The 24,855-nt window shown below is 43.8% G+C and overlaps 1 protein-coding gene across 7 annotated transcripts in view; it reads left to right on the top strand.

Annotated features, from left to right (window-relative positions):
• Positions 1-2,375: 2,375 nt before the first annotated feature.
• Positions 2,376-24,855, top strand: part of MTCL1 (microtubule crosslinking factor 1) — a 201,278-nt gene continuing 178,798 nt past the window's right edge. For 6 of the 7 annotated variants that reach the window (XM_034762628.1, XM_034762626.1, XM_034762625.1 and 3 more), the window contains exon 1: positions 2,376-3,555. In XM_034762628.1, the coding sequence (XP_034618519.1) occupies positions 2,584-3,555 (972 nt within the window). In that variant the 5' untranslated portion in view covers positions 2,376-2,583. Of the gene's footprint in view, positions 3,556-9,215; positions 9,237-24,855 lie in introns of those variants that run through there. The other variant, XM_034762629.1, reaches the window with a different exon arrangement.

Here is a 24,855-nt window from a genome sequence, read left to right as displayed (position 1 = left end):
AGCAAGTGCAAACTTTGACAGACTGCTCAAAAATGCCTCCTAAGCTGACTTAGAAGAAGTGCTTGTAGAGGCAAAAGCAGTTCATTTTTCTATAGCTGAACCTCCAGTGGTGATCCCAACTGAGGAAACTGTAAGCAGAAAGAGAAGCTAAAGTTTTCAAGTAAAATATAGTAATTATCTACATCATATTAAGGGTTTGAAATAATTTAAAATACTCCCATTCACTTCAGTAGGTATTGGACCTGGCCCTACCAGCAGAAGACAGAAATTCACCCATGGACTTTCCATGATTTCCTCAGACCTTTAAATCAGGCCTTCTCCAAAGTGCTGCCCCTTATAGAGACTCTTCAGGACCTTTTTTTAGATCTGAACAAAAGCAACAACACCACCGAGCCAAAAGCAAAGCACAAACTGCTTTGGCTGCAGATAACCTCCTGTGGAATGGTAACAGTTTCAGACTGTCACTAAGCAAGCTCTCTATTCTAGAACTTAGCCACCCAAACATCTATAAGATACCTTTGTGGTGATTTACTGCAGTGATGCCTGCAAATGGTTGCAGAGACCAGTTTTATTATATACAGCAGTTCTGTTTTATATAGTCTTTCATAATCACATGCTTTACAAAATAATACAATGTCTGTATAGGCACTCAGCAATAGCTCATACATACCCTTGGCCATAAAAACCTCTTCTACTGAAAGAGTAAACTTTCCTCAGGATACCAGTTATTGCAATTTTTTAATAAATAGAAGTGCCAAGTGGTCTTTAAAGCCATAAATCACCCCAGTTTCTTGAATATCTCATCCAGAGAATGGTACCTTTACTGCAACACCCTCTCTAATGCACTACAGAAGCAGATATAGATATAAATCTAAATTCTAGTGTGGCACTTGAACTCAGGCTGGCGCTATCCGTTGGTCACTTGGTTAGTGTACATTGACTCTGCAAGGGAGGAGTGGTTATCTGGCTTTCTGACATTCAGCAATGCCTGGTGGCTTCCACCTTTCACAGTAATACATTGTATTTCTAATAATATAGAGTGGGAGTTTCAACAGTGCCAAAGAATGTTAGGTACTCAACTTCCAGTGACTTGAGAGCTGGACCACTAACTTCCATAAGCACCTTTGAAAGCACCTTCTATTCAGAACTTTACACACGAATGAATTAAGCCTCACAACACCTTTGTGAGATAAGTATTTATTTATTATCCTCTTTTGACAGATGAGGACACTGAGCCACGGTGAGTCAGCGCAAGAGACAGAAATCCCCTGACTCTCACTGCTGTGCTTCAACCACTAGATTGGGTGGGCCCCTTCTGTGCTTTAATCCCTCCTTCCTTTCATTTACTATGTAGACAGGGCTGCCCCGAGGGGGGGCAAGTGGGGCAATTTGCCCCAGGCCCCACAGAGTTGCCCCCCCGAGCATATAGTATTCTATAGTATTGCAACTTTTTTATGGAAGAGGCCCCTAAATTGCTTTGCCCCGGGCCCCCTGAATCCTCTGGGCAGCCCTGTATGTAGATGCCTTCCAAATTTAACTACTACAGTTTTATACCAATGTATCCAGCAGACACCAGAGGGACTGTTCCATGCCTTTTTGATTTCAGCACACAGCCAGCTACTTGCTTATCCTCTGGGTAACTAGACCTGCTTGGGGGTTACTTTGTGTCTTCAGCAAAGATATAATGCAGGTGGCAGATTGTTGTTGTTTTGTTGTGGCGAACCTATGGGGAAAGATTCTTTGCAAAGCAGTGAACGCTAAAAAAAAGTATTTAACCTGAAATAGTACATAGCCAATGGCTGAAGAATTACATTCCCTCAAATCTGGGTTTATTATAAGTAGTAACTGGTCCAGGAACCCTTATAAAAACGCATACAGGGAGCTCTAGGAAAAAGTGGCTTGCATAGAGCAGTTTGGCTCGGTGACAGAGGGGGGAGGATCATGCGCACAGACTGGGGAAGCGTCAGGACTGGAGAGAGAGACAGCAGCGTTTGCAGTTTCCCTATTTCAGCAGGAGGAGGAAGGACCCTGAGAAGACTGGAGGGTGCAGGCGAGAGAGAAGGAGGGATGGGAATGAGATGGGGGGGTAGCCGTTGGAGTCTGATGAATGATGGTTTGTGAGCTAAGGGAAAAGAAGAGAAGGAACCTGGAAAATAGTCATTTGCAGCGGACCAAAGAAAAAGCGAGACGATTTTTCGGGCTGCAAAATAACTTGAGCTGCATCAAGCTGATCCAGAGAGAGGGAAGAGCGGCAGGGGCAGGAGGAGAAGGCTGCCACTAAGGGATTTGCCTTCATTTTATTGAAACAAGCCAGTGCTTAAAAGAAACAGACGAGGGTGGGGGCTGAGGAGGGGCAGGCGCGCGGGGGAGGGGGGCTAAAGAAGAAAAGTGTGAGGCTTGTGGTTGGGGAGCGGCAGAAGTGATGAGAAAACAAACGGCAAGGCTGGGGGAGGCTGCTCGTGCTGCTGCGCTCTGCCGAGAGGCTCGCTGCCGCTGCTGCTATTCCTGTGGGTGGACAGGATTAAAGAGCCTCAAGTGCCCGACACCCCCAGGGCTGCGGCTGCTGCTGCCTCTGCCTGGACCATGGAGACTTTAAATGGCACCAGCCCAAGTGATAACCTCAAGCAACAGCAGCAGGGCCACCACCACCCCCACGCTGAGAAGAAGAGACTGAACCGAGCCCCTTCCCCGGCCAGACCCTTCCTCAAGGATCTCCACGGCCGGGCATCGTCTGCCAAGCCCCCGCCGGTGCCGCCCAAATCCCCCAGCCTCTCGGGCAAGTCGCCGCAGCAGCCGGGCCCCCCGCCTCAATCCGCCGGGCTCCTGGCCACCCAGAGCCGCCTCTCCAGGCGCAGCGGTTCCCAGGGCGCGAAGGCAGCGGCAGCAGCCGGGACAGGCGGCCGAGCGGGCAGCGCCAAAGCCTCCCTGTGGAGCAAGAAGGCGGCCCGAGCCCAGGAGCAAGGGGGCGGCAAGGCCGGGGGGGAACCGGGCCACCCGCCCGGCAAAGGCAGGAAGGGGAAGAGAGGCGCCCCCCCGCAGCAGGGGGGATCTCTGGCATCAGCCGCCGGGCCCGGGCTGGGCAGCGGCCATGTGGCCGGGGCGGCTCCGGCCAGGCTCAGCCACACGGACAGCAGCTCCGACCTGTCCGACTGCCCCTCCGAGCCGCTCTCCGATGAGCAGCGACCGGCCCAGGCCGCCAGCAGCGACGCCGAGTCCGGCACCGGCTCCAGCGACCGGGAGCAGCCGCCTGCCCCGGGCCGAGCGGGCACCCCGGTGCCTGGGGCCAGCCACCCGCTGGGCGCCCAGCCTTCCCCGGAGAGCCCCGCCGGCCAAGGGGCGGCGCAGCCAGCTCCGCCCTGTAGCCCGCAGCCCGCCTCGTCCGCCCCCGCGGCGGGCAAAGGCAGCGCGCCCGGGGAAGAAGAGGCGAGCTGGGGGCGAGCCGCCGAGAACATGCGGCTGGGCAGCAAAGCGCCCGCCCCCTGCCAGCCGCCGGCGGAGGAGGAGGAGCTGCTGCGGGAGATCGAGGAGCTGCGCTCGGAAAATGATTATCTCAAGGTAAACAGCGCCGAGGGGAGGAGCCAGCGGGTTTTCGCATCCTCCCAGCCCAGGGAGGCGGTGGGGCATCTTCCTCCTCCGGGGACCTGGGGCTGAGCACGTGCGGATGGTTGGGTGGGGCTGGAGCTGGTGTGTTGGAGGGGGGATGGTCTGTGCGTGCATCTGGGGTAGATGGCAATTGCTGGGTTCTTTCCCTCTCCAGGTAAACGGGGTGGGGGTTGTGCTCGTGGTGTAGAGGGATCATGCTGGGGGATGCGTGGATGGGCGAAGGGCTATGTTCATTGAGTATGGATGTGACTCAGTTGTTGGGCACTTCCCCGTCAACTATTTGACAGTGCAGTAAAACTGGCACTTAGGGCTCCAGTGGCTCTAACGGTTGTGATGCTTGGTCTCCAGTACAAGGCATTGTAGTAGGCTGGATGAAACTTTTGGAAGAAGAGGGGTGTTGACGGCTCTATTTTGATTCTTAAAAAATATAGTCTTCCATAAAAGGTCTGCTGTACTGGGATATCTGCTGAAAGGAATCCAGTACATTACTCCAAGCCAGTGTGTGGCAACAGAAGCAATAAGGGTTGGATTCTTTAATTAAAATGCCGTAATTGTGTCAGTCTAAATTCAGAAGGTGTTATTCTGAAACCGAACTAAAGCTAGCATCTCTTGGGCGTAAATCACCCACCAAAATCAGTGTTCAAATTTTGCATGTTATATTCACCAAAACTGTGTAAAATAAATATGGACACACAGTATAAGTACATGACCATTTGACCTTTTGACAGCAGTGTGAAGATCTCCCAGGAAGTAGTGCCATGGCAAAGCTAAAAAGGGCAGATACAGGATCACATGCATTAGTTCCTTTTCTCTATAAAAGCCTGATTTGTGAAGTCTCTGAATGCATATAAATCCAGTGCAGTGTGCACTGTAAGGCTGTTATGGTTAGCCGGTGTGTGATATTTCAACAATCCCTACATTTTCTTTCTATCCAAAGCATTATGCTTTCTCTGTTGAATACACACGAAATATCTTCCACAGTTTAGCTTTTCTTTAAACTTTTTTTTCCTCACTTGAAATGGTAACAATGACTTAGTGTTATACTGTCCATTGTTATATTACTTTATCATAGCAAACCCAAGTCATTAATTGTGAAGTACTAACAGGTTCTGGCTGAGATCAAGATCAACAACTAAAGGCATATTTACACTATTATCCTAGTGTAAAAATACACTTTTCTGTATTAATTCTGCCTCCTCTCACTTCTCTATGTATTCTATCCCCTTTAATTGGGACTGCTACTGGCTGAACTGGTCCGCTGGAACCTTTAACTGGACATGTACATATGTATGATCTTTTGGTATGGCAAAGAGATTACATTCATAAAGCTCTATAAATAAAATAAACTGAGCTAACTGGGTAACCACACATACCATACACTGGTTCTTGGATACAATCTTTGTTCTCTGGTTTTGCAAAAGCCTCATCCTGCAGGCTTTGCTCAAACAAAACTGCCATTGAAGCCAGTAGGAGTTTTATCTGAGTAAGGACTGCACCAGAACAGAGCCCAAAGAACAGGTGATTTGGGTAACCCTGAAGGAGAGAAGGATGATACATTGGCAGAAAGAGGGACAGGAATTATGAAAATCTAGTGATTTGAGTAAGGACAAACCCACACTTAAAACTCTGCATTGGTACAAATGCACTGATGCAGTTGCCAGGGCCAGCTCCAGGCACCAGCCGAGCAAGTTTGTGCTTGGGGCGGCAGCTTCTATGGGGCGGCAGCGGCGCAGAGGAGGGGAGCGCCCTGCTGGCAGCGGGCTGCATGCTCCGTCTGTCCCAGCCAGTGCCAGGTCTGTAGCAAGCCCGGCAGGGCAGCCCACGTCTTTCCCTCCCCGCCGACCGGAGCGGAGCGGAGCCTTCCCGGCAGGCAGTGCAGCGGTCGGGGCCGTGAGGCGAGCGCCCCGCTGAAGCCTTGGCTGCCCCCCTTCTCTCTCTCCCCCCGCTCTTTCCCCTTCCCCCCTGCTAGCCGGGGCACGTCTGCAGTGCAGGGAGTTCCCCTGCATCCTGGCTCCGGCCGCCCCGCAGGCTTTTTTTTTTTATTTTCCTGTTTTGCCGCTCCGGCCGCACCGGAGGTTTTTTTTTTTTTTTTTTTCCTCCTTGCTTTTCCGCTCTGGCCGCACTGCAAGTTTTTATTTATTTTTTTCCTGCTTTGCTGCTCCGGCCGCGCCACAGGTATTTTTGTTTTTTTTTTTCTTTTGGGGCGGCAAAAAAGCCAGAGCCGGCCCTGGCAGTTGCGCTGCTGTAGTGCTTTAATTAAGACACTCTATGTCAACAGGAGAGCTCTCTCCTGTTGGCGTAGTTAATCCACCTCCCTGAATGGCGGTAGCTATGTCAATGGGAGAAGCCCTCCCGCCAACATAGCACTGTCTACATGGGGGGTTAGATCGATATAATGACATCGCTCAGAAGTATGGATTTTTCGCACTACTGAGTGACATAGTTATACTGATATAGGTCTGTAGTGTAAACCAGACCTAAGAGATAGGAAACAATTTTCATCATAGCAAAGAATTAACAACAAGGTGCCTCAACATTCTGTAGGTCCAGTGTTGCTCATGATTTGGAAAGGGGAGAGAGCAGTGACATAGGAAAGCTTGTAGTTGATTCAAATTTGTTTAGGTTACTCAGGTCCAAAGAGGATTGGGAGGAACTCCAGAGGAATCTAACCAAGCTAGGGGGGATGGATAACACAATGGCAATGAAGTTCAGTATTGAAAAGTATATTGGAGAGGAAAAATGAAATACTCATACTACTTACTGGGTTCTAAATTAACTATGTTAACTCAGGAAAGATATCTGAGCATCACTGTAGACAACTCCATGAAAACCTCTGCCCTACATGCAGCTGAAAAAGCAAACAAAATGTTACATTGCTGAGGAATAACATGGAAAATGTAATGGTGCATCTGCATCTGGAATACTGTGTGCAGTACTGGTCACCCATCTCAAAAAGAATATTGCAGAATTGGGGTTGAGGCAAGAGCAAAGAGACAAATGATTAGGGGCATGGAAAAACTCTCCTATGAAGAGAGGTGGAACAGAGTGGGATTCTTTATTTTAGAAAGGAGGTAAGGGGGCATGATCAAAGTATATAAATAATGAATAGTATAGAGAACAAATGTTGGATTTCTGATCTCCTTGTCTCATAACACAAGAATGGGGGGAGGGGACATTCAATGAAAAAGGTAGAAAATTCAGAGCCAATAAAAGGAAACACTTTTTCATGTAACAAGCAATTAACTCTGGAATTCATTGCCATGGGATGTCTTTGAAGCCAAAATCCTAGCAATATGAAAAAAGGGAATTGGACAATTATATGGATAACAAGGATATCCAAAGTTAATACTAAGAAATTTTGGAAAACATATTAAACTTCATGCTTCAGTGTTTAACACAATCTGTAACTATTAAGGAGTAGGAGATTTAATGTGGGAGGACAGATTATCACACAACTGATTACTGTGAAGTTTTTTGCACCTTCCTCTGAAGCATCTGATGCTGGCCATTGTCAGAGACAGGAGACTGGATGAGATGAACCATCGATCTGATCCAGTGAGGCAATTCCTATGTTAAAGAAATCAGTTTAACATCATTTCAAACTACTTCCTCTGTGTTATAGTTCTAGTCTTGTGTCCTTCATTTTGAGTTATCACCTGCAGCAGTTGGGGCCCTATAGTTGTGTACTCTGCTTGTCTTGAATGTTGACTTTATTAATGTGTATTCATAAAAACATTTTTCCATTCTAAAAATCAAAACCACAACATTGTACATGTGGTGAGCTAGTTTTAATATCATATTATTTTGTATATATATAATCTTAAAATTCTACTTTCCTCTCTGATAAGGAGGCTAGCTTTTTTTTTTTTTTTTTTTTTGCTTTAATTGAAGGTGGTTTAAAGAATAATGGATAAACTGTCAGTCATAGATGGACAAATGATGAGGTAAATCCCAAAAGATACCATTAATTTGTTGAGCATGTTCATTTGGTGAATTCTCTTGTGTGTAGTCCAGAAGGCAAGGCCAGCCATCACTATCCATTCACCCGTTTCCCTCCTACCAGCTGGGACATGGCAGTTGGTGCAAATAATTTGAAGAAACGTTTCTGGTGTTAATCTGATATGCAGTATATTTTCTTACAAAAAAGCTTCAGATCATGGTACTGTTTCAGTCAGATTTATTATAGTGCTAGATATTAATAGAAATTAAAAAGAATTGAATCAACAAACAGAATTATTTACTTCTATTTATATTTTTAAGATGCTGTTGTCTTTTTTCCCTCCGGTATGCTATGCACAAGCCTTTGCTGAATAAGGTGCTGGTCCTGCAAAGAGGAAAGCATGTGCTTAACTGGACACACAGTGGGCCAGATCTTCAGTTTAGCTATGCCAGTTTACACCAGCTGAGGATCTGGCCCCAGGAGTGCCCTCCTACAGCATGTAAAGTTAAGCCTGTGTGTAAATCTTTGCAGGATGAAGATCTAGCTGCATAATCTCACTGCTGTAACCCCCATCTTTTACCTTTTTCCCCATCCTTTCAACTATGTCTAAAGGTTCTTCAGGTCATCTTTGTTGTATTCGTAGAGCTTGTCTACATGGCGGGGTTATGTGCTTAAGAAATATGTGATTTCTAAAACGTACTAACGTGTTGCGCATTAATTGGTGCATGTAGATCCTGTTGTTGTGCACTAAAAGTTCCATAAGTGCACATTAACATACTGCTGTTTCAAACAGCACTGCATTAAAGCACACTAGGGACCCTTTAGTGCGCACCAGTGGGGTCTAAATGGACTAATTAATGCGTAACATATTAGTGCACTTTAGAAATCACCCCCCTCACCCTCCAGGAGAGTACCTTACTTCTCCATGTAGACAAGCCCTAAGTTATCTATCACACTTCTGGGTATTATAAACCAGTAAATAATAATAATTAGAAAAATTATGTAGAATACCAGTTTTTAAAATGACCAGTGCAAAAATACACAAACAGGAAACTTATATTTCATTATTTCTTCAATGTATTAGCCTTCACATAAGCACTTCAAGAAGTGCAAATTGTGAGATAAAAAAGAGGATTTTTGTCATGTTTTTTTTTTAATAAAGTTAGATCTCAAGCAAATCAATTTCTTTGAAATCAGACTAGTTTATTTTACCAACAGGCCTTAGGACCTGGTTTAAAATCCATAGTATACCAGGACATCACCATCCAGTTCTTATATTGTGATGGCATTTCATAATTGACTCATTTTCATGTGTTTTAGCAAGCCTCTTTGCCTAGGTAGTTTTATTTAATCTATACAGAAAGAATGGAACCTTCCAATAACTTATATAAGGTATCATGTTATTTTCTGAGGCAAAGTTGTCACATCCACTGTGAAATGTCGTGACTGTTGAGACAGTGAAACCACAAAGCATTCAGGCAGAAAGAGAATAAAAGCTAAGAGAACAAATTTTAATAAATGAATAAGCCCTAGAAGAAGCTAAGCTTTAAATGTACCTAAATGTTTTTAAATCAACCTTGTTTAGAATATTAAAGTGATACATGTAAATTATTACTATTTTTCAGGTTTACTTTGCAGACTGCAGTCCGTGGAAAAGGATAAATGATATACTAGTCCTGGGGGGGAGAGAGAGGTATGTGTGAGTGACTGAGAGAGAGAGAGAAAACTCACTAAGGGCTTTATCTGGTGCTCACTGAAATCAGTGGTGCAAGATTGGACCTTAAAGGGTTTTCTCTTGCTCCCTTTCGCATCAGTAAGAGTTTTACCACTGGCTTAGTGGCACCAGAATCAGGGACCAAATTTTACTCGTTCAAAATTTCCTTGCTTTCGCTTCACATCAGATTAATTCAAATCAAATGAATTAAGGAAATGCTTATTTTAAGTAAAGAAATTTATTGGGAATAGTGATAATATTAAATAATGGATTTTGCTATTCAAAAATAAAGGTGGACCCTTGATAAGAGATGCTGCTTTATAAATCCTCCCATCTTAAGTACTTTGCATGTTTAATGAACAGTGTATGCAAAAAGGTCCTAAGCAAAACTTGAGCACTTATTACAGTCATTAAAGTGCAACTAGTGCTTTCTCACATATACACTATTGGGTAGTTTTCACTGTGTATCAAGTAGCATAACTTGAAAATGCCATGAATGTTGCTACACTGCAGGCTAGCACAAACTGTTCTCACAAACAGCATATCCCCTAAAATAGCACTTACATTCTTAGATGAATGTCTTGCTTTGTCTTTCTTAGCAGTGACTTATGCTGTATTTCATTGGAAAAGGGGGTATTCCTGGGTGGGAATATTAATTTTTGTTTAAAATTACAATATGTATAACATGGTTATGCTATGCTTCACAACTTTCAGCTTCTTTTACATTGTAGCCCTTCTCAATTCAATGCTTCTGGATCATGTGTTTGAAAATGACATACAAAGGTGTTTGGATCAATATACATCAGATAGACTACATGATAGTTTCCATTCAATGACCTACAGTAACTTGGTGTGTGTCGTAGGATCTCTATATGACACGAATGATCAGAACTGATGTGACTAATATTTTCATTTAGCAAGGGTTACAGAGGTTAGTAAAGCAAAAGTTATTGTAGTCTTTCTTTGACATGCCCCTTTCCACACCTAATATGCATTAGTCATGTGGAAGAATAGAGGTGGTAACCCTAGGCATCAAAATAATGTGAATCATTTCAGACACAGGGTCAGTCAGCTGTTAGAATGAAATGTCAGTTTGGTAAACAATGGCAGTAGGTCCATGTGCTTTGTTAGCCACAGCTGTGGCTCTGCTGAAAACATTTAATTGTCCAGGGGGCAGCAGAGTGGATTATTTGTATAATGTGATAGACAATAGTTTCCATCTGTAGGTTTTAGTAGATTATAGTAACATTGCACTAGCCAGATGACTACTCCAATTGTTCCAATGGTAGCAGCTAAGGAAATGTACTGAAACAGTAATAGCTCTGATTATTTGAATAAAATGCATAAGCTCACAAATGCATAATTCTGCTTTCTGTTTTCCACTGTGGAAAAGCAAAACTTCCCTAAAATCACAGGTATTAATCATGTTAGAATTGTCAGAATTCTAAAATTGTTTTGTGCAGCCAACATACTGTATGATAATGTAATGCTACTTGCTCACAACTGATACCAACATTTAAGGATCAATTTAGGAATTTTAAAGTGGTTTGACAGTTTGATAGCTGAATAATAATTTGACGCATGCAGGGAATTTGCAGTTCATTGGCACATTTTGAAAAAGGCAAAAATACTATTGTTTGATTAAATCAAAAACAATCTTCTTGGGGCATATTCATCTCTAGTGTAATTCTGCTGAAGGCATTGGAGTTACAATTGGGATCAAATTCATCCCTGGTGTAACATGGTAACCTACATAATGTTTGCAGTGTTGTTGTAGCCGCTTTGGTTCCAGGCTCAGAGAAACAAGGTAGGTGGGGTAATATCTTTTATTGGAGCAACTTCTGTTGGTTTAAGGTACAAGCTTTTCAGCTACACAGGTCTGCGGAAGGAAGCAGTTTCTGAGCTAAAAAATACAAGTTGGGACAGATTTCTAAGCAGAAGGGGTAATGCGTGGAGGTGGTCACTTGAAATAAATTGGGAATTGAGGTTTAGATCGTTATGTGTAAAGGGTTTGAAGTGTGCAGTTAAGGGTAGCAGGCAATGTGATGTGTTACAAATTGTTGTAATGAGCCATAATTCCAGTGTCTCTGTTAAGTCCATGGTTTTTAGGTGTCAAGCCGAGTTATGAATTTAAGTTCCCAGGCCTGCCTTTTGAAGGTGAACAGGTTTCCTCTGAGGACAAGTATTGAAAGATCAGATATAGTGTGATCACTTTGTGAAAAAGTAATCGCCCATGTGATATGGTGTTTTTGTCTTTTATCATTTTCCTGTGTGAGTTCATTCAAGAGCATAGTGATAACTTGTGTAGCTCAAAAGCTTGTACCTTCCACCAACAGAAGTTGGTCCAATAAAAGATTACCTCAACTACCTTGTCTCAACCTACATAATGACATTATGAGATACTTAAAATATGAAAATGGGAATGACATAAAATTGCAACTCATGAATCTTTTTAAAAATTTGACATTTATCAGGGGTTACCTAGAACTTACGCAGTCACTAGAACCTCGGCAGTTAATGCTATCTTTTTTTCACTGATTTTAATATATAACCTCCTAATTCCAGTGCAAATATTGTCATACATTATAAGCATAAATTGTGTTCCATTTTGTTGGATATTTAAAAAGTTGCTTGTATGTTTTTCAATGTGTGTAATTAGTAGGGCTGTTGATTAATCACAGTTAACTCATGCGATTACCTCAAAGATAATTACGATTAAAAAAATAATTGTGATTAATCGCAGTTTTAATCACACTGTGAAACAATAGAATACCAATTGAAATTTATTAAATATTTTTGGATGTTTTTCTGCATTTTCAAATATACTGATTTCAGTATACAACTGTGTTGTACAGAATACAAAGTGTACAGTGCTCACTTGATATTATTATATTAGATAACAAATATTTGCACTGTAAAATTATTAACAAAAGAAATAGTATTTTTCAATTCACCTCATACAAATACTGTAGTGCAATCTCTTTATCGTGCAAGTGCAATTTACAAATGTAGATTTTTTTTTTTGTTATATAACTGCACTCAAAACCAAAACAATGTAAAACTTTAGCGCCTACAAGTCTACTCAGTTCTACTTCTTGTTCAGCCAATTGCTAAGACAAACAGGTTTGTTTACATTTACGGGAGATAATGCTGCCTGCTTCTTATTTATAATGTCACCTGAAAGTGAGAAAAGGCGTTCGCCTGGTACTTTTGTAGCCAGCATTGCAAGGTACTGATATGTCAGATATGCTAAACCAGTGGTCTCCAACAATTTAAGCACAAGATCACTTTTTGAATGTAGGTACAACCCAGGATCTACCCCGCCCCTTCCCTGAGACCCCGCCCCTTCCCTGAGGCCCCGCCCCACTCACTCCATCCCCCTCCCTCTGTCGCTCACTCTCCCCCACCCTCACTCAGTTTCAGCAGGCTGGGGCAGGGGATTGGAGTGCGGGAGAGGGTGTGGGCTCTGGGCTGAGGGCGAGGGGTTCGGAGTGTGAAAGAGTGCTCCAGGCTGAGCTTGGGGCAGGGGGTTGGGGTGCATCAGGGGTGAAGGGTGCAACCTCTTGGAGGGAGTTTGGGTGCATGAGGAGGCTCTGGGATGGGGCAGGGGGTTGGGGTGCAGGCTTCCGCCAGGAGGTGCTTACCCTGAGTGGCAGCACAGTGGGGCTAAGGCAGGCTCCCTGCCTGTCCTGGCCCCACACCACTTCTGGAAGCTGCTAGCACGGCCCTGCGGCCCTGGGGGGGGGGAAGGGGTCACATGACTTTGTGTGCTGACTCTCCCTGCAGGCACCGCCCCTGCAGCTCCCATTGGCCGCAGTTCCCCGTTCCTGGCCAGTGGAGCTGCGGGGGCAGTGCCTACAGGCAGGAGCGGAGCACGGAGACTCTCTCCCTCACCACGCAGGGACATGCTGGCTGCTTCCCGGAGCGGCGCGGGGCCAGAGCAGGAAGGGAGTCTGCCTTTAGCCCTGCTGTACCGCCAGACTGTTAGCAGCCGGAGACTACGATTGACTGGCAGAGGCTCCACAACTGTCTACCGGTTGGTGACCACTGCTAACATTTGTATGCCCCTTCATTCTTTGGCTACCATTCCAGAGGACATGCTTCCATGCTGATGACGTTTGTTAAAAAATAATGCATTAATTAAATTTGTGACTGAACTCCTTGGCAGAGAATTGTATGTCTCTTGCTCTGTTTTACTCGCATTCTGCCATATATTTCATGTTATAGCAATCTCGGATGATGATCCAGCACATGTTATTTGTTTTAAGAACATTTTCACAGCAGATTTGACAAAATGAAAAGAAGGTACAAATGTGAGATTTCTAAAGATAGCTACAGCACTTGACCCAAGGTTTAAGAATCTGAAGTGCCTTCCAACATCTGAGAGGGACGAGGTGTGGAGCATCCTTTCAGAAGTCTTAAAAGTCCAATGCAGACACTACAGAACCCGAACCACCAAAAAAGAAAATCAACCTTCTGTTGGCGGCATCTGACTCAGATGATTAAAATGAACATGCATCGGTCCACACTTTGAATCATTATCAAGCAGTACCTGTTATCAGGATGGACACATTGTCTCTGGAATGATGGTTGGAGCATGACAGGTGACATTACAAACAAGAAGAGGGCAGCATTATCTCCTGCAAATGTAAACAAACTGCCTTATGTTGACCAACTGTGTTGTGTAGCCCAGGTCATAGTTTCACAGAAGGAAACCTCTGAGGGTATGTCTATGTTGCAAAGAAAAACACATTGCACCAAGTCTCAGAGCCCAGGTCAATTGACTTGATGCGGTCCCACCAGTCTGTGCTTGTTTCCCGGGCCCAGAATCGGCGTTCCACGGAATGAACCTGCCCCAGTGACACCATGATTTCCACATTGCTGGGGCCTGTGCCTTGTGAGAGGTCTATGTCCATGTCAATTTCCTCATCACTCTCTTCGCCGCGCTGCAATCGCCTCCTCGGCTGGTCCGGGTTTCGCCTTGGCATGTCCTGGCTCTGCATATACTCCAGGACAATGCGCGTGGTGTTCATAGTGCTCATAATTGCCGCGGTGATCTGAGCGGGCTCCATGATCCCAGTGCTAGCTATGGCGCCTGGTCAGAAAAAAGGCGCGAAACTAGTATCTGATGGACCAGGAGAAGGAGGGAGGGCGGGAGGGAGGGAGGGAGGGAGGGCCGAGTGACGACATGGCGTACAGGTACAGGAACAGGGAATTAAAATCAAGAAAGGTGGCTGTGCATCAGGGAGAAACACAAACAACTGTCACACAGAATGGTCCCCCCAAAGATTAAACTGAAAACCCTGGGCTTAGCAGGCCGTTGATTTCACAGAGGAAGGGGAAGCAAATGAATACAGAACAAATCTATTTTTTACATCTTAAGCTGGCAGCCGATGGTGCAGCATGAGTGATAGCCTCTCCAGTATGATGATGACGGATACCAGTCATAATATACCATCGTCTGCCAAAAGGCAAGGGGCTGCTGCTGTGTAGCAATGCAGCCCCACGTCCGCCAGCCCCACGTCCGCCAGCACCCAGCATCGCCCTCGGTCTCTTCTGGGTGCTTAGCAGACAATACTGGGCAATTGGCAGAAAATAGTATACTACGATTGGTAGCCATCATCCTCGAAACAGTAGCATGTCTGCCCAGGTGGCCATGATTGACAGCCACTCCAGTACGACGACGATGGGTACCAATCATAATATACCATCGCCTACCAAAGGGCAAGGGGCTGGTGCAATGCAGCCCTACGGTTGCCAGCCCCACGGCTATCACTCATGCTACACCGTCTACCGCCAAAAGGCAGTTAGCAGCTGCTGCTGTGTAGCAATGCAGTCCCACGTCTGCCGGCACCCAGAGGACATATGGTGACGGTGAGCTCAGCTGAGCTGAGCGGGCTCCATGCTTGCCGTGGTATGTTGTCTGCACAGGTAACCCAGGTAAAAAGGTGCGAATCTATTGTCTGCCGTTGCTGTGACGGGGGGGGGGGGGGGCCTGACGACATGTACCCAGAACCGCCCGCGACACTGTTTTTGCATCATCCGGGCATTGGGATCTCAACCCAGAATTCAAAGGGGCGGCGGAGACTGCGGGAACTGTGGGATAGCTGTGGGATAGCTACCCATACTGCAATGCTCCGGCAGTCGACGCTAGCCTCGTACTGTGGACGCGGTCCGCCGACTAGAGCACCAAGAGCATTTTATGTGGGGACACACACAATCGGCTGTATACAACCGATTTCAATAAAACCGGCTTCTATAAATTCGAACTAATTCCGTAGTGTAGACATACCCTTAGGCTTGTGAGATTCGGGCTGTTGGCCAAAAATAGCAGTGTAGACTTTCCTGCTTAGGCTGAATTCTGCGCTCTGAGACTCTTCCCGCCCCCCCCACCTTAGTTTCAGAGTCTGGGCTCTAGCCCGAGTGAGACTGTCTGCATTGCTATTTTTAGCTCTGCAGCTTGAGCCCCATTAGCCTGAGTTAATTGATCTGGACTCTGAGACTATGCCATGGATTTTTTTTTTTTTTTTTTTTTTGCAGTGTAGACATACCCAAAGACTATGAAGTCTGGAAAACTTGCAGAGTTTTCACTGAGGCACTTTGGGCCTGATAAACTATTATCCTCTAGGAACAGAATAATAAATGTGTGAATGATCAGATACTCACAAGTAGATAATCAAAGTGTAAGAAAGAGTAAATTAAGTTCTTGGCTTATAAAGTTGTGCCTGACTGGTTACACTCAGAAAAGTTCAATTACTGAATCTTTGGCTTCCTGAGTTTGTTGCTACTAAATTCTCTTTATTTGTTCTGGAACGAGAAGACTGTATTGTCAGACATTGTAAGCATAAATGACATTCCATTTGGCTGGATCTAAAAAAAAGTTGTGTGTTTTCTAGTTAAAAATCTTTGCTTTATCTCCAGTAATTCCATTTCTTTGTTTGTGTAATTAGACTGACATCTGGAAAGAAGAACTGCTTAACTTTTTTCTAAGCAATATTCTCTCTCTTCCAGGACTTCAGTGGGAGCAGAATCAGGCTCTTGTCATCATGAGATGAGAGGAGACTCAAAGTGCTTAGCATGTTTAGCCTAAATAAAAGAAGGCTGAGGGGCGATATGATTACTCTCTATAAATACACCAGAGGGATAAATACCAGGGAGGGAGAGAAGTTATTTAAGTTAAGCACTAATGTGGACACAATAACAAATGGATATAAACTGGCCATCAACAAGCTTAGGTTTGAAATTACATGAAGGTTTCTATCCATCAGGGAGTGAAGTTCTGGAACAGCCTTCCAAGGGAAGCAGTGGGGGCAAAAATTCAAGACTGAGCTTGATAACTTTATGGAGGGGATGTTCTGATGAGACTGCCTATAATGGCACGTAGCTGATCTGCAACTGCTAGCAGCAAATATCTCCAACGGCCAGTGATGAGATACTAGATGGGGAGGGCTCTGCGTTACTACAGAGAATTCTTTCCCACGTGTCTGGTTGTTGGGTCCTGCCCACATGCTCAGTGTGTAACTGACTGCCGTATTTGCGGTTGGGAAGGAATTTTCTCCCGGTACGATTGGCAGAGACCCTCGGTTTTTTTTTCACCTTCTGCAGCATGGGGCATGGGTCACTTGCAGGTTTAAACTAGTGTAAATGTAACTTGAAGTCTTTAAATCATGATTTGAGGACTTCTGTAACTCAGTCAGAAGTTAGGGTCTATTACAGGAGTGCTGGGTGAGTTTCTGTGGCCTACAATGTGCAGGAGGTCAGGCTAGATCAGTGGTCACCAACTGGTAGGTTGTGATCGACAGGTCGATCCTGAAGCTTCTGACAGGCGATCGTGATCTCCGGCTGCTAAAAGTCTGGCGGTGCAGCGGGGCTAAGGCAGGCTCCCTGCCTGCCCAGTCCCCATGCTGCTCCTGGAAGCGGCCAGCACATCCCTGCGATCCCTGGGAGTGGGGGGCATGGGGTCTCTGCGTGTTGCTCCTGGCTGCGGGCACTGCTCCCATTAGCTGGGAATGGGGAACTGCGGCCAATGGGAGCTGTTGGGGTGGTGCCTGCAGGGAGGGGCAGTGTGCGGAGCCACATGCCCACCCCCAGGGGCCGCAGGGACGTGCTGGCCACATGGGGCCGGGGCAGGCAGGGAACCTGTCTTAGCTCTGCTGCACCGCCACCTGGGAGCCATCCAAGGTAAGCACCGCCCGGTGGGAGCCTGCACTCATCCCACACCCCAACCCCCTGCCCCAGCCCTGAGCCCCCTCCAGAAGCCAGCACCCCAAATCCCCTCCTGCACCCCTGTACGTCCTCCTGCATCCCAACACTGCCCCAGCCTGGAGCCCCCTCTGCACCCAAACTCCCTCACCCCCTTCTGCACCCCAATCCCATGCCCCAGCCTAGTGAAAGTGAGTGAGGGTGGAAGAGAGGGAGGGGGGATGGAATGAGCAGGGTGGGGCCTCGAGGAAGGGGCAGGGCCTTGGGGAAGGGATGGGGTAGGTCCTGGATTGCACTTAAATTCAAAAAGTGATCTTGTGTGTAAAAAGGTTGGAGACCACTAGCCTAGATGATCATGATGCTCCGTTCAGACTGTAAAGTTTGTGAGTCTATCAGACATGCAGAGAAGTAAAGATCATCATGCTCTCCACCTTGTCTTGCAATTGAAATGGCCACTTTGGGATATTGGAGCAGAGTGTATATATATCAGGACCCTGTTTAAGTATAGGTCCATCCTCTCAGTAATATATTCTTTTATAAACCATATCAGATCAGTTCTCCTTTACTAGATGAACAAACAGACATTTCTTTTATGTATTTATTTACTTTGATGTCTACTAAGTGCCCATTCCAAGTTCTCTATGCAATTTTACAACATTCAAATATACTATCATAACACACGTAAGAAGCAATATCCTAATAATGTTTGTTCACCCACAATAATAATGAAAACAAACCTTAATGAAGGCATGGGTTGAATCCATCCGTCATTTCCAACTCTCTCTCAACCAGACTGAATCTTTTTCTTACGCTTCTAAGTTTGGGAGCTATTAACGTTCTGCGTCTCCTGTGCTTATGCTTTAACTTCGATGATGACTGACGTGTTTTCCTCTAGTGTGGCTTGATTAGTACATTTAAAAACCTGGGCCATTATAGTTTCAACTGTAATTTCCACTTCTCTGAGTCTTTTCTCCATGTCTGTTGTGAGGATTGCAAATTGTCACTCTTACTATTCACATCATCTCAGAGGCTTCAAATAGAATTCTTTCAAGTCAAATAACCAAACCTTCAGGCTAGTCTCTCTGGTAGTGTATTTATGCTTTGGGAGTTCCCCCTGAGAGGTCTGCCAGGCTGATGTGTGCAGTGTAAAAAGGAGGCATCTTTCTCGTTCTTGGCTGTGGGCGTTTATTTAGATGTGTTTCAGGACCTGGTTTTCATTGAGCACTGAGTCTGATGTATGCTATTTTATAGTATACTATGATCAGGTTTAAAAAAAGGGAGCCCATGTACTGACATTCAATGGTTACATGCCTGCTCTCTTTAGCAACAGACTCCGCCCTTTAACACCACTCGAAACACCTTTAGGGCTGAGCACCTTTAGAGAAGAATAAACTGTTATTGAACAATTTTTTCATTTAAAATGGACAAACATGCATCTCTTTTGCATGGGCATACCTGTCTTTTTGCCACTGTGTTTGTTTTCTTCATTAGGAGCAAGGTCAGACCTTTATTTTGGACAATGAAAGGGTAACCCCTTTCTCCATAAATTATGTTGAGGTTCTCTGTCTCTCACATAGAATCTCCAAGTGCTATCGTGCAAAATCACATTCTGAAACCACATCTGATGTTTGGATCTGACTTGATATTTCAGAGTAATAGAACTTTGACTTTGCACCAGCAGTTCCACTTTTTAGTATTTAAAATAGATTTTCCTGATTTTCACATGAAGATGTTCAGTCTATTCCTTTTCGCTTGGCTGGAGAGTTGTGCATTGATCCAAGCTCCAGAAAACATGAGTGGAACATTTCTAAGGCTGCCCATGTAGCAGTGTCAGGGATAACAATATGTGCAGAATATAGCTATTTTCCCACAACATACTATGAAACCAACAAGTTCCTTGGGGTACATATTAGCAAAAGCTATTTTTTATTTTATCTATTTGTTTATTTAGTGCTAAATACTATATGAAGAACACCATGGGGGTGAAGACTACTTTTCTTATTCCCTTATGTGCTCAGAAATGTTTGTGCCATCATTTGAAATGTGCACTCAAATGCCTTGTTGTACAACTCTGAAACTCACCCACGTGCTGAAGAACAGCCCCTTTGCCATCGAAAAGATTAAGAGGGTGGGTTCTAGTGCATTAAGAGGGTGATTTCTAGTTCATCCCCAAAGTTATATTTGAAAGAAATGAAATCTTATGAAGATATAAAAGAGCCCAGAGGCAGGCAAGTATAACAAATTATGACAGGCTTGCAAACTAAGAGCTGTGAGCAGAAAGGTTACGTGAATTTAACATGTGTAGTCTACAGTAAAAACAAAGGGCAGAGATGAATGTCTACAGAAATATAATTCACACCAGCTTGAGCAATTTTGCTGGGAATCATTAGGATGGAATGATTGAAGGAGGGGACTGGAGTCAACTGTCCAGCTAATAGAGGCCCCAGGATGAGACCTGGGTGACCATTGGCAGGAGGTTCTAGTCTAGAGACTAGTTGGTTGAGAATTTGAGACAGGGAAGAAGTCAAGAGTGGACCATTTGGAGGTTCTTAAGAAGCAGCAAAGTGGGCTCAATTTTTCTTAGCTTCACTGCTCATTAAGGTCAAGTTCATCTGTCCATGTTTGTGAACAGGCATAGTTTGATTTGGGGTTGACACATGTTATGCTCTAGGGGTATTGGGGACTTTGGTTTGACTGGGATAGTTGTTTCAACAGTTGGGATTGTTAGTGGGATGACAAGAGATTAACTTTCCAATTTGGATTGCAATTAGTAGTTTTTGATATGTGCATAATCCTTATAGCCATAATTACTTCAACCCCTTTATTGGATTATTTGCTTCTGGGAAGCGGCCAGATTACCCAGATGCAAGTACTGGATTGGATGAGAAGGAAGTGTAAAGGATGCTAAAACTGTTATCTGTAGGCACTACTTGGGGTTCATGCCTGAAGGATGAGTCTTTGCTTTTGGCATGTGGAGTAAGGGTATGGAGTTAGAAACAGTGCCCCATGAATTCTGCAGCTATGGATGCCATCCACTACCGTGATATTGTACTTCGGAATCTTTCATTTCAAATCAAATAATGTTTCTAACCCTTATGGTTGTGAAGATAATTTAAAAAATGTGAACCAGCATAGTCTTTCTGAGTCAGCGGTGAGCCTTAAACAATAGATCTGACATGTATGAATGTTCCATTCATCTTAATGTGTTGTTAACTCTGAAATCTAAAGATGCTAATTTTAAAGTCAACACTTAAATATTAGCTAATAACACATTACCAAGCTGTCATCCTCATGTTCCAAAGACACAACTGTCCCCTAAGCTGCTGCTGAAAACTCCAGCTTCCCTCCCGCTTAAAAAATTTAAAGTGCTGCTATGCGTTATTTATACAGAAATGTACAGCATAGTGAAAATGTGGGGACAGCAAAAACAAACCAAAAAACGTAAAAAACAAAACAAAATTTATTAAAATAAACAAGGCTGGATTACTTTATTACATTTTTAATTTCATATTTCATTCATTAAAAAGCTTCTGTTTAAACAAATGTTCTTGCCAGTTTCATTTATGTTCAGTCTTCTACACCAGAATGCTATAGAAATCTGATTCAGTTTACCATGGAGTACACAGGGCCTGGATTATATGGTGTATATAGTATTTTGAAAGAATTCTGTTCAATTTGGTGTGTGTAGGGTTTAGTTCATTGTTATAGTATGTTATTTGTGGTTAATTAATTGACTTGCAACTTAATGGTTAACTTCATTGCAGAGTTAACTCCCATTTTTTACACTCGAGTTACTCCTCCTGAGTTAGCCTAGCTTGAATAAGAGTAACCACACTGAAATAACACTTGAATTGCTGTGTCCACACTGATGCTGCACTCACTTGTGTTTTTCCCTAAGACTTCTGAGAGCACATTCCGTGATTCTTAATGCTGCAGTATGTTGAGCCATGTTATGAGTTCTTTCACAATGTATTGTGTGAGAACTTGTCTGTCCTTTCTGAGCACCCAGGGAGTATTGTGGGAAGGCATTGGAGGACTGGAGGTAGTCAAGCCTGCATCCACACTGCAATATTATTTTGCTAGCAGCTGATGAGATGTGCGCACTCAAGCTTTAGCCTATATCCCTTGATGAGCTAGCTAGTTCAGGTTGAAAAATACTCCTGGTAAGGGTTTTTGTGTGTGAAAGAGAGTTGAGTTAGTTGCAACACTCAATTTATAACTCAAGTTAACTTTGCAGTGAAGATAAGCCCTTGTTGTTAATAAAGTTAAGCAAAGTTGGATGCATCTTCTTTTGGCCAGGATGTTGTAAAGAGAACAAGCATCCAATACTCATTCGTTAGCAAAGATAAGATGGGAGATAACGAGCTTAAGGTGGAACAAGATAAATTTAGGTTAAATATTGGGAGAAATAAAACTACATATACAGTTGGGCCAATGGCCAACATAACATAAGAACATAAGAATGGCCATACTGGGTCAGACCAAAGGTCCATCCAGCCCGGTATCTGTCTACCGACAGTGGCCAATGCCAGGTGCCCCAGAGGGAGTGAACCTAACAGGTAATGATCAAGTGATCTCTCTCCTGCCATCCATCTCCACCCTCTGACAAACAGAGGCTAGGGACACCATTCCTTACCCATCCTGGCTAATAGCCATTAATGGACTTAACCTTTATGAATTTATCCAGTTCTCTTTTAAACGCTGTTATGGTCCTAGCCTTCACAACCTCCACAGGCAAGGAGTTCCACGAGTTGACTGCGCTGCGTGAAGAAGACCTTCCTTTTATTTGTTTTAAACCTGCTGCCCATTAATTTCATTTGGTGGCCCTTAGTTCTTATATTATGGGAACAAGTAAATAACGTTTCCTTATTCACGTTCTCCACATCACTCATGATTTTATATATTTCTATCATATCCCCCCTTAGTGTCCTCTTTTCCAAGCTGAAAAGTCCTAGCCTCTTTAATCTCTCCTCATATGGAGAGATTTTTTTGAGATGAGGAGACCGCATCTGTATGCATTATTCAAGATGTGAGTGTACCATGGATTTATATAAGGGCAATAAGATATTCTCCGTTTTATTCTCTATCCCCTTTTTAATGATTCCTAACATCCTGTTTGCTTGTTTGACTGCCACTGCACACTGCGAGGACGTCTTCAGAGAACTACCCACGATGACTCCAAGATCTCTTTCCTGATTAGTTGTAGCTAAATTAGCCCCCATCATATTGTATGTATAGTTGGGGTTATTTTTTCCAATGTGCATTACTTTACATTTATCCACATTAAATTTCATTTGCCATTTTGTTGATCTATCGCTTAGTTTTGTGAGATCTTTTTGAAGTTCTTCACATTCTGCTTTGGTCTTAACTATCTTGAGCAGTTTAGTATTATCTGCAAACTTTGCCACCTCACTGTTTACCCCTTTATCCAGATTATTTATGAATAAGTTGAATAGGATTGGTCCTAGGACTGACCCTTGGGGAACACCACTAGTTACCCCTCTCCATTCTGAAAATTTATCATTTATTCCTACCCTTTGTTCCCTGTCTTTTAACCAGTTCTCAGTCCATGAAAGGATCTTCCCTCTTATCCCATGACAATTTAATTTACATAAGAGCCTTTGGTGAGGGACCTTGTCAAAGGCTTTCTGGAAATCTAAGTACACTATGTCCACTGGATCCCCCTTGTCCACATGTTTGTTGACCCCTTCAAAGAACTCTAATAGATTAGTAAGACATGATTTCCCTTTACAGAAACCATGTTGACTTTTGCCCAACAATTTATGTTCTACTGTGTCTGACAATTTTATTATTTACTATTGTTTCAACTAATTCGCCCAGTACTGACATTAGACTTTCCGGTCTGTAATTGCCGGGATTACCTCTGGAGCCCTTTTTAAATATTGGCTTTACATTAGCTATCTTCCAGTCACTGTGTACAGAAGCTGATTTAAAGGATAGGTTACAAACCATAGTTAATAGTTCTGCAATTTCACATTTGAGTTCTTTCAGAACTCTTGGGTGAAAGCCATCTGGGCCCAGTGACTTGTTACTATAAAGTTGATCAATTAATTCCAAAACCTCCTCTAGTGACACTTCAATCTGTGACAATTCCTCAGATTTGCTCAGGTTTGGGAATCTCCCTAACATCCTCAGCTCTGAAGACTGAAGCAAAGAATTCATTAAGTTTCTCTGCAATGACTTTATCGTCTTTAAGTGCTCCTTTTGTATCTCGATCGTCCAGGGGCCCCACTGGTTGTTTAGCAGGCTTCCTGCTTCTGATGTACTTAAAAACCATTTTGTTATTACCTTTTGAGTTTTTGGCTAGCTGTTCTTCAAACTCCTTTTTGGCATTTCTTATTACATTTTTACACATAATTTAGCAGTGTTTATGCTCCTTTCTGTTTACCTCACTAGGATTTGACTTCCACTTTTTAAAAGATGCCTTTTTATCTCTCACTGCTTCTTTCACATGGTTGTTAAGCCACGGTGGCTCTTTTTTAGTTTTTTACTGTATTTTTTAATTTGGGGTATACATTTAAATTGGGCGTGTCTTTGAAAAGCGTCCATGCAGCTTGCAGGGATTTCACTCTAGTCACTGTACCTTTTAATTTCTGTTTAACTAACCTCCTCATTCACAAGGGAAGTTGTGAAATCACTATCATTGGATACAGTCAAGGCTAGATTAAACACACACCTATTAGAAGTGATTTAGAAATACATTAATCTTGCCATGTTGCAGGGGACTGGCATAAAATGATGCATCCAGAGTGATTCATGACAAGTCTGTAAGTCCCACATCAGAGTTACCACTTGTTAGGGTAACTTGATAATTTTCAGTTATGTTTGAGTTTAAAGGGACATTGCCAACTAGGCCAGTGTGTGGCTAGCTCCTGTGTAGGCATCTTGGGTTTGATGGTGGAGGTGAAGACAAAGGAGCTCCCACCTCTTTTTTCCAGCTCAAGGGCTGGTCAGGAACCTGTTGATGAGTATGTTCCCTGCTCCTCCTTTGGTCTTGTGGGTATTAGGTAAGTGAAAGGAGGGAGGGGAGGGAAACATTGTGGGAAGGTTTGGGTCACAACCCTACCTTTCTACTTCCATTCTAGCCTGCATTTGAAAGGGGGACATGTACACCCCTGTCAAGGATTGGATAACTTCCATGCTAGTGAGCACTGCTTCAGAACCCCTGGCAGAATTTTTAGTAAGACATGAACAATATGATAGTTACTGATGTTTATATTACTGTAAAAATAAACAGTTTATATGGAAATAATTTTGTGGAAATGTTTCCATTTACGTTAAGCTTTGTAAAAACAGCATACAGTTATCCTGGAACTAGAACGTGCAAAATAAAAGGTGTTGAATACCCACTGTGATTGACACTGTACAAATACAT

Source organism: Trachemys scripta, chromosome 2 (genome assembly GCF_013100865.1).
Source record: "Trachemys scripta elegans isolate TJP31775 chromosome 2, CAS_Tse_1.0, whole genome shotgun sequence".
Taxonomy (NCBI): Eukaryota; Metazoa; Chordata; order Testudines; family Emydidae; genus Trachemys; species Trachemys scripta.
The sequence above is the reverse complement of the archived record's forward strand: the minus strand, read 5'-3'. Positions and strand labels throughout refer to the sequence as shown.